The sequence below is a fragment of the Echinops telfairi genome, unplaced genomic scaffold (genome assembly GCF_000313985.2).
Source record: "Echinops telfairi isolate 266 unplaced genomic scaffold, ASM31398v2 ScPeMD7_655;HRSCAF=1070, whole genome shotgun sequence".
NCBI lineage: Eukaryota > Metazoa > Chordata > Mammalia > Afrosoricida > Tenrecidae > Echinops > Echinops telfairi.
The window spans coordinates 23,105,679-23,116,203 of NW_022104553.1; the positions used below are offsets into that span (position 1 = coordinate 23,105,679).

General features: G+C 43.9%; 1 protein-coding gene across 1 annotated transcript in view; it reads left to right on the top strand.

The window, feature by feature from the left end:
- Nucleotides 1-10,525, top strand: part of CARD8 (caspase recruitment domain family member 8) — a 25,055-nt gene that overhangs the window by 1,581 nt on the left and 12,949 nt on the right. The window contains 5 exon segments of the mRNA XM_045292648.1: nt 1,496-1,574; nt 5,995-6,224; nt 6,301-6,563; nt 7,535-7,660; nt 9,307-9,448. Of these exon segments, the coding sequence (XP_045148583.1) occupies nt 1,496-1,574; nt 5,995-6,224; nt 6,301-6,563; nt 7,535-7,660; nt 9,307-9,448 (840 nt within the window).

The window sequence follows — 10,525 nt, forward strand, 5'->3', positions numbered from 1 at the left end:
CAATTGATGTGTGTATGGATTGCGATAACAGTTGTATGAGCCCCTAATAAAATGTTAAAAAAGAGAAAAGAAAAAAAAAGAAAAGAGATGTCTAGAAACTAATAATGGCAACATATGTACAAATGTGCTTGATACAATTGATGCATGGATTGTTACAAGAGTTGTAAGAGCTCTCCATAAAATGTTTAAATAAATAAAGACCTTGTTATACCAAAACAAAACAAAACAAAAAAACAAAAAAACCCAAAACAAAACATCACCCAGGCCTCACACTTCCAGATCTTCTAATGGCATGCCCCACCTCTAAGTGCTATGGTTTGGAAATGACCCCACAGGGCATTGAGTGGTTTGAAGGTCATGTGAGATGCCAGGACTGATGTCCCAGCCAGCTCCTTTGTGGATCAACTCTCTGATCATGGGAGTAAGTTCGTTTGTGTTAACATTGATGGATGACATTGAATGCACATAGTTCTTTAGGTTCCTGGATATGGGAACTGAACTTCACATTAACTCTGTGAGGGTCAGAGAGCGTCTTTTTCTCCATTGTGCATAGGAGAAAACAAACTTAGAGATGTTGAGAAACTTTTTTTACATTATTGAGACTTTTCATTCTGCCCTCAAACCATCCTTGCCCTCCAAACACGCAGGACCATGATGTACAATCCTTTGTAAACTGATGTCATCAAAGGACAGTATATTGGGGACTTTCATCATACAGCGTCTAAATATTCACTGCGTGTAATCAGTCATCGTCCCGGAAGCTGAGCAGTGGGGATGGAACCCAGCAGAGCAGATGTGGAGGGTCCTGAGATAATCCGCTTCCCCCTGGGGATCCAGGCAGGGTCTTGGGTCATTTGGAAAGGCAGCAGAGGAACATATATTCTTCTGCCTTATTGGCTTTTGTGCTGCTTCTTTTTTGGTCAAATATTACAAGACAACAGAAGATAATACCTGCTACTTGGAACTGTAAAAATTTAGCTGCATTTGGTTTCAGTCTTAGGGAAATGGTTCCCATCACCAAACCCAAACTTGGGTTCCTAGGAAACACTGTGAAATATGAGGAGTATACATTTGTGCCTTTCTTTGCCTAGATGGAAAAACCACAATCCTATGTTTTGGCTACATACAGTTTTCTCTAAAAACTATATTCTTAATAGCATGTATGATATTCAACATCCAGGACTCCTTCAGACTCTGTGCTTTCCATCCGTCTACTTCTTCTATGCACCATATGTTTTGTTTTATTTTTTAATCAGAAATATTTGTTTAGTAGAGAACAACCAATATTTTCCTCATCTCCCCCCACCTTTAAAAAAAATCATTTTATTGGGGGCTCCTACAATTCTTATCACAATCCATCCATCCATCCATTGTGTCAAGCACATTTGTACATTTGTTGCCATCATCATTCTCAAAACGTTTGCTTTCTGCTTAAACTCTTAATATCAGCTCCTCATCCCACCCCCCACCCCCTTTTTTTTGGGTCTTAAAACAGATTGCAGTTCTCTTCGGTTTCAGGGACCAGAAGGAAAGGTGGATATCAAGATGATTGATCAAAGCCCAAACATATACAGGTAAGAATAGAATATGGCGATTGTAGAAGTACAATTCTAATATCAAGGATAGGACACGGTTCATCACTCAAGAGAACTGAAATGTTGTAGGTTCCTATCCTGTTGAGTTGGTATTTTGATTTCAGCATATGCAAATGTGAGGCAAACTGCATCCTGAAAGGGGCGTGGTGTGCAAACCCCAGTGTTACGAATTTGTGTCCCTGGAAATATGTGCTGTAAACATTAATTCCATCTGGGATTAGTGTTTTAAAATATATTTTTGCTATGTTAATGAGTGTGGGAGCTTGCCCACAACCAGCTAGGTCCTAAGGGGTGGTTGTGTAATTGAAGGGTGAATTAAAAAGCCATCAGACAAGGCAAGCAAGGGCTCACCTCTTTCATGGCAGCAAAAACCAGGGAGGGAGAGAGCGAGCGAGAGCAAGAGCGAGAGCAAGAGAGCGCTAATATATTCTTTTACAGGCTTATATAGCCTCAGGATATGCAGCCCTCATTAATTACACATGTAACACGGTGGGCAGTATCTCAACCTTAGAGGTTCCTGAGCTCATTGGGGGAGAAAGAATCCCAATATTAGTACTGAGGTCAGGCAGAGGGGAGTCAACTGCCCCTTGGGTAGGGAGAGCGAAAGAAACATGTGTGTTCCTAGATATAGATAAAGACCTCTGGCCGAATGGTGATGAGCCACGTGCTTGTAAGAGGTGACATGCTGGTAGCACTATGATGGGAGGGTACTGTGGGGGTGATTTTTAATTATGAGAATGTGACTGGGACTCTTCTACAACTCACACCTGTGAAGGCCTCCCTCTACTCAGAACCCTGGCCTTCTAGCCTTCTTAATCATGAGCAGAGAGAATCCGTCCACATGCACACTCTTCCCGGTCCTCTGTTTCCCATTAATGAGGCAGTATTTGTGTAGGGGGAATCTACGTTATTTTTTTTAAGATCATTTTATTGGGAGCTTAGAGCTCTTATAAAAATCCATACATCAATTGCATCAACCATGTTTGCACATATGTTGCCATCATCATTTTCTAAACATTTACTGTCTATTTGAGCCTTTGGTATCAGCTCCTATTTTTCCCTCCCTCCGACCCTCTCCCCTCATGACTCCTTGATAAATTATTAATTATGATTATTATTTTAAAATCATTTTATTGGGGGCTCTTATAGCTTTTATAATATTCCAAACATCAATTGTATCAAACATATTTGTACATATGTTGCCATCATCATTTTCTAAGCATTTACTTTCTATTTGAGCCCTTGGAATCAGTTCCTCTTTTTCCCTCCCTCCCCCTCCCCCCTACTCGTGACTCCTTGATAAATTATATATTATTATTGTTTTCATATCTTTCACTGACCGTTGTCTCCCTTCACCCACTTTTCTGTTGTTCATCCCCCTGGGGGGTGGGGGGTTATGTGTTGATCATTGCAATTGGTCTCCTCTTCCTCCCCTCTCTCCCTACCCTTCCCCTATCTTCCTGGTATGAATACTCCCATCTCTGTTCCTGAGAGGTTTATCTGACCTGGATTCCGTGTGTCATGAGCTCGTGTCTGGACCAGTGAATGTGCTCCAGTATAGCCAGACCTGAAAGGCAGAACCGGGGTCATGATAGTGGGGGCTGAGGTAGAGCATCAAAGAACCAAAGGAATATTGTGTGTTTCATTGATGCTATACAGTGCCCTGGTTGACTCATTCCTTCCTTCTGATCCTCCTGTGAGGCATCCTATTGTCTACAGATGGGTTTGGGGTCTCTGCTCCAACCCCCCTCATTCTCAACAATATGTTTTTTATTTGTTGGTTTTGAGTCTTCTGATGCCTGTTACCCAATCCCATCGACACTTCATGATTGCACAGGCTGGATGGCACATGTGGGCTTGTTGCTAAATGGCTGCTTGTTTAACTTCAAGCCTTTAAGACCTTTAAGACCCAGACACTATATCTTTTGATAGCTGGGCACCATCTGCTTTCTTCGCTACATTTGCTCATGCATCCATTTTGTCTTCAGCAATCGTGCTGGGAGGGAGAGCATCACAGAATGCCAGGTTGTTAGGGCAAAGTGTTCTTGGGTTGAGGCAGGGCTTGAGCAGAGGCCCGAAGTCCATCCACTTCTTCAATGTGTTGCCATACATTAATATATGCCCATAGTCCAATAGCTCTATTTTCTGAATTAGTAGCTTTATCTAGGTACACACCTGTGCTTATACCTCTATCCATAGCTTTGCTTCCTAAATCGTTTATCTGTTTTACCTTCCTCCTGTTCCACCATTACGCTCACCTGTAGGGTGATCCATCCCTTTTGAGATAGAAGAAGAGCAAGAAAGCAAGGATGAAGAAGAGAGGTGTCCCGCCTCCTGAAGATGGCTGAAGGGAAAGCCTTCTCCTTGTGTGGGTGCCTGAATTTGGACTTTCCATCCCCCAATTGTGAGAGAATAAATGTCTGTTTGTTAAAGTCACCTACTTGTGGTGTTTCTGTAACAGAAGCACTCGATAGCTGAGGCACCCACCTTCACCACTCACTCGGTAGCAAAGAGCAGCATTGTGTTAGTCTAGTTAGTTGACTAGAGAAACAAATCCAGAGACACTCACAGGTGCGTAAGAGAGAACTTTATATCAAAGAACAATTGTACATTAAGAAAACATCCCAGCCCAGTCCAGAATAAGTCCACAAGTATGATATTAGCTCATATGTCTGATACCAGCCTGATATTAGCCCATATGTCTGATACCAGTCTTCTTCAGACTCATGCAACACATGCAATGATGCTAAGTACAGGAAGATCACAGGCCAGTGGGCAGTGGGTGGGAAGTCTTGTGGATCCAGTAGCAGTGGAAGCATCTCAGCACTGGCTTCGGTCTCCAAGTGGTTCCTCCAGCCCGAAGACTTTGGCCGCCATCAGCATAGCTCCATGTGGCTTGTCAACGGGAATGTCTTGCAAGGAGTCTATGTGTATCTGGCCGCCAGTCAGCATTTATCTCCATGGCACCTCCAAATGAGGTCATCAAGCTGCGACCTGATTGGCAGGCTAAACCCCACGCCTTCACAAGTTGACAGGAGATTATGTTAACTACCACAAGCAGGAAACCAGTTCCCAGGCAAAAGAGGATCAAGGGCTCACCTCGTTACAGTTCCACTCCTTGTCCTCAGACTTCCGTGTCAATTCCTCTCTCTGATGTTAACCACCCGTGTTCTATCAGACTTATTATCTCTGGCTCTCCTGAGAGTTGAAACACTCCTGGTCACCCGAGGCCTGGTGATCCGGAAGCAGTTGTAGGCTGAAGAGTCTGCACGACACGTGTATTTCAGCTTAGCTTGCTCTCTCTCTGGTCCCTGAGACTAGGTTACAAGCTAGATGAAATCTCTCTTTTTTCATCTACTGCCCATGCAGCCTTCTGCTCTCACCTAGCCACTCAGCCTTCTGCTCTCATGCAAATCAACTGTGTCCTGGCAACTCCTACCGGTTCTTTGTTTCTGTGAGTTCATGATTCTCTAGAAATAGCCAATAGCAGCTGAATCCAGTCTGATTGATGGCAACCAGATAGGGCAGAGTAGAACCGTCCTATCAGGGTGCCATGGCTCCATCTCTTTCTCTTGCAGGGATGCTGGTGGGTTTGAACTGCTGACTTGTCAGTTCTCTGACAAGAGCTTAAGCACGGTACCCTCTAAGACTCTGATTCTCCAGCACAGCCCACAATATCCACGTGAGGTGGACCTGGTCTGCATGCTGCTGGGCAGCTGTAAAGACCCGCTCCCACTCATCACGGGGAAGGGTAGAGGTGAGGACTAGATCAAGATCATGCCAGGTTAGGTCATACTCCTGGGTGAGGCATAGGAACGCCTTAATATAGGTGGTGGGGTCATTAGAAAACAATCCTGAGTTAGTTAGTTTATTGTGCCAGCCTGGTCGATAAGCACATGTGGGATTAATTGAAGGGTGGAGGGATAAATGGCTCGGTGAGCCTCGCCTTTCTTGTTCTCGGGTCTCTTGCTTTCTGATGGTCCCACCAGGGTGCAGCTGCCTTAGCCAGTTCACTGCTTTAGCTGGTAAGGCTCACTTCCTGCAAGACATCCCTGAGGAGAAGCCACATGGACCTACCCCGATGCAGCCCTGGGTGCTGGAACAGCTGTGTGGAGACCCTGCCAGCCCTGAGATGTTTACACATTCACTGACTTGGCTTTCCTCCTGCAGTCAGCATCATTGTGCCTGTTTTGTGTGATGGAGGAGGACTTTGTGGATTGGACATATGGGATAATGGGTTAATGTTGGACTTGTGGGCTTGGGCAGCACTGGGTTGGGATATTTTCTTAATGCGCACTTACCCTTTATATAAAACTCTTATACATGAATTTCTGTGGATTTGTTTCTCTAAAGTACCCAGACTAACACACTGTGTGATGATTGCTTCTGGCTCTTTCAGCATCTGCTTTCCCAGAGCAGGCTGGTATGTGTGGCCAGCCACAGGACTGGGCTTTGATGTCAGGCAGAAGGCGATGGTGGAACTCTCGTTTGAGTCTTGGAGTCAGCACCTGGACCTGGACCTGCAGGAGGATGAGCAGTGGATGGCCGCAGGCCCCTTGTTCGAGATCATGGTAGAGCCCAAGGAGGCCATCGCCAAAATCCACCTCCCCCACTTTGTCTCCCTGCAAGGTAATGAGGGCAGAGAGGAAATGGTAGGAATTCCTGGCCAGCATTTTGCTCAACTCTCACTGTGGTTCTCCTACAGAAGGTGGGGTCGATCCCTCCTGGTTCCAAGTTGCCCATTTTAAGTATGAAGGGATGGTCCTGGAGCAGCCAACCAGGGTGGAGCCTTTCTACGCTGTTCTAGAGAACCCCAGCTTCTCTCTGATGGGAATCTTGCTCAGGATCGCCAGTGGAACCCGCCTCTCCATTCCCATCACTTCCACCACACTGATCTATTATCACTCTCATCCGAAGGGCAGTAAATTCCATGTGTACCTTGTCCCCAGTGATCCTGCGCTGAGGCAGGTAAGGCTAAATGATTGTTTGTGTTATAAGAAGATGAGAATTCTGTCTGCAGACGATCCCATTGGCCTTCCCAACCCCCTAGTGATCCAGAAAGGCCAGGGTCAGTTTTAATTGAGAGAAGAATAACTCACCCACCATCATGTCTCAAATGTGTGTTTATCATTTTGTCATGGGCGAGCACCGAGGACAGAAATACCGCCCTATTGAAAATTGATCTTCCCTTCTCTGACTCTCCAAGCCTGGAGAAAGGGAGAGGATATTTTGGGGGATTTTTTCAGAGGAATAAGATCCAGAAAAAAATGTTTTATCACTATATTAAAAATGAATCATTAAACACATACACACTTTGTGTTAGTCTGGGTAGACTAGAGAAACAAATTCACACATATATATATAAAGGAGAGGTTTATATAAAACAGGAATTGAACATTGAGAAAACACCCCAACTCAGTCCAGTCCAAGGTCATAAGGCTGATCTTAGCCCATATGTCCTATACCAATCTATAAAGTCCTCTTCAGACTCGGGAAACACACACAATGAAGCCAAATGCAGGATGATCACAAGCCAGTGGGTGGAAAGTCTTTGGGTCTGGTGGTATTGTAAGTATCTCAGCGCTGGCAGGGGTCTCTCTGTGGCTTCTCCGGCTTCTGAGGTCTGGTTGCGTCCACATAGCTTGTCTTCTGCAATGTCTCTCAGGGAGTAGCAGAGAGAGAAAGGCGTCTTCCACTTCCAAGGAGGAAGTACCAGATTTCCCAGAATTCTCAGGAGAAGGCCATGCCCACACAGAAGTCTCATTGGCTGTCTCCTGATTGACAGCCTAGGCTCCACCCCTACACTCTTAATCCTTAAATTGACACCAGATTAGGTGACTACCACACACTTGAATCATCTTATACATTCTACTCAAAAATATGATGTAGTCCACCTTGTTTGCTTATTGACTTTTCTCATTTCTGTCTTTTCATCTTAGGCAATAGATGAAGAAGAAGCCCGGTTCCGTGGTGTGCGTCTGCAGACCTCTCCCCCAGTGGAACCCTTGAACTTTGGTTCCCGTTATATTGTGTCTGGATGTGCACACCTGGAAATAATCCCCAAGGTCAGTAAAATCTGAATTTAATTCAGCATGTTTCACCAAAAACAAATGGTAGAATCTTGGGAAAAACCAACCTTCTATATCACTGATGTCAAATTTTACTTGTTATTTCATTTGTATTGAAAAAAATCATCCCAATCAGTTGAAAGCTTTTTCATGGAAAGTGACTGAGGATCAATGTATTCCTCCCTTTCTCCCATTGTGGAGTCAAGGAAGCCATAGAGGAAAACCACGGCTGGCAAAATCAACAGGATTATGACAGTATAATTTTTCCTTTTGGACACGAAAGCTATAGTACCCAAATGATTGTCCTTAAAATCACACAGACGTTAAGTTGTTAAACCAATGGCAAATATCAAAATAGTGTTGTTTTTTAAAAATATAAGTATGCAACAATATAAGAATACAATTAAATGTGTGTTCTTGGTCATTTTATAATTCCCAATTTCCTTTAAAAGCTTGGCGGATCATCCAAAGCTCAGTAACTGGTCTCTATTTGCCTAGAGCAACAGCAAAAATTTTCAAAAGGGAAGTGAGGATTGGAAGGTAGAAATGGAATGTGTGGTGTCTCCAGAAACAAGGACCTCCCTTGCCATGAAACCAGAGCAATTTGATGATGACTGTCTACCATTCATGAACATTTTGATCACAGGCTCTATAGATGAATCCTGATCAACGAGGGGAAAATGAGGAACAGAATATTAAAATTTATCCCAGACCTCCCAGAGCTGTGGAAATGGGATGAAGCAGTGGAACGAATGGCCTGGGATCTTTAAACTTTCACCGAACTATTCCCTGACATTCCCCCTGAAACCAGGAAATAGTTTAGCTTAACTAGTAAAAAAAAGACCTGCCTTCACCAGCATGATCTTGGAAGAATTCTCTATGTAGGATCAAATTGACAGCTCTATCGTGAAAGATTCGATAGAAACCTTAGGTTGTCCTCTAAGCATGATACATCATTGGCTGTTGCAGGACTTAATATAACCATTGGTGATTTAGAGATGAATAGAACACGATGTGTTCCCGTGTGAGTGGAGAAATGAAAGAGAAAATTGTAACCAGAGTTGATGAAGAATCTCCATCGAGGAGAATTCTCCTCAAAATCATCTTCCAACTGAAAGACTTAGAATCAATGATTTCACATCTGCCAATGACAAGAAAATCGTTATTTTTCAAGGACTGTGAGACTTGTAAACAAAAGGCACTAGACTTCCATCAGCGGAGCTTTTCTTCATTCTGTCCTGATCAGGAAGTTAGTGCCGATTTGCCCATGCCCATGTAGGGAGTCTGGTACAGCGTAGAGTGATGTGAAATGACTGTTTCCAGTTAGATTCAATGAAGACTGATGAGGTTCCATTGACCAGACTCTCCTCCCTCCATACTGTCTCAGACGATGATCTGCTGGCATTAATGAAGGACCTCAAGAATGTAAGAGCTTGCATTAAATCAATAGCTAGTCTCCCTTCCATGGGATAATTGTGTACCCTCAGACTGTGAGTGTAAAAGAATGTTGACCTCTGTTTGTCTATGTAGTTTTTAAACAACCATGCAGAAGAAAGGGGTTCAGTCCCATTGGCTTGTTCATTCTAGGAAACTAGTCTTTCCTACCCTCCATTGATTCAAGATACATGGCATGTTTTCTTTAGGAGTTGAAATTGTCCTACAGGAGCCCTGGAGAGATCCAGCCTTTCTCTAAAATCTATACCGGGCAGATGATGGAACCAATTCAACTGGAAATTGCTAGCAAAAAACTTGGGACTGTGGTGTGGGAGACTTTGGTGAAACCAGGTAGGTAAAAGTATGAGGATGGATTTTTTTTTTTCCCCAGAAGGAAAAATGAGGCCTCTCAATCCTTGGGTGTAGTGAAGTGGATCCAAGGGAACAGTCTGTTTCTAGTCACATCCCAGAACAGAAAACCAATCTATTGTCAGCTTCTATTTCATGGGAGTGCAACAACAATGGTGACCATGGTTTAGCTCTAGAGAGTGAAACGGAAGTGTTTCTTTCTTCCTCTGATAAAAAAATTGCTTAATGGATAGCAGATGGACTTTGGGCCTCTACTCAAGTCCTCCCTTAACACAAGAACTCATTGTTCTGATAACCTGGCACTCTTTGATACTCACCTTCCTGACATGATCGCTGAAGACAAAATGGGTGCATAAGCTAATGTGGTGAAGAGAGCGGACAGTGCCCGGTTATCAAAAGATAGAGCATCTGAGATCTTAAAGGCTTGAAGTCAAACAAGTGGCCATTTAGCAGGAAAGCAAATAAGATCACATGGAAGAAGCACACCAGCCTGTGTGATCATGAGGTGTCTATAGGATCAGGTATCAGGTATCAAAAGATCCCAAACAAAAAACTATGTCAAAGTGAACGAGATGGGTTGGAGTGGAGACCCAAAGCTCATCTGTAGACAATTGGATATCCCCCCACAGAAGGGTTATAAGGAAGGGATGATTCAACCAAGGTGTAGTGTAGCACCAGCGAATCACACATCATTCCTCTAGTTCCTGAATACTTCCTCCTCCCCACTACCATGACCCAGTTCTACCTTACAAACCTGGCTAGACCGGAGATCACACATTGGTACAGATAAGAGCTCTCAACACATGGAGTTCAGGAAAGATAAACCCCTCAGGAACAGTAGGGGGAGTAGTGAAATCATGAGGGCAGGGGGATGGCCCAGGAGGGGGAAGCGTGAGAAAGGGGGAATGTGGGGAACAGAAGGAATTCTCTTAAGTTGTCTCCCCAAAATATGTACCAAACTTAGCTGCTTAAGAGTGACTCTCGGCAAAAGTAGGTCAGAGGTTATTTTCCTTGACATTGGCCATCTGTAGTGGCTAGACCATTAGTCTGACTCACCCT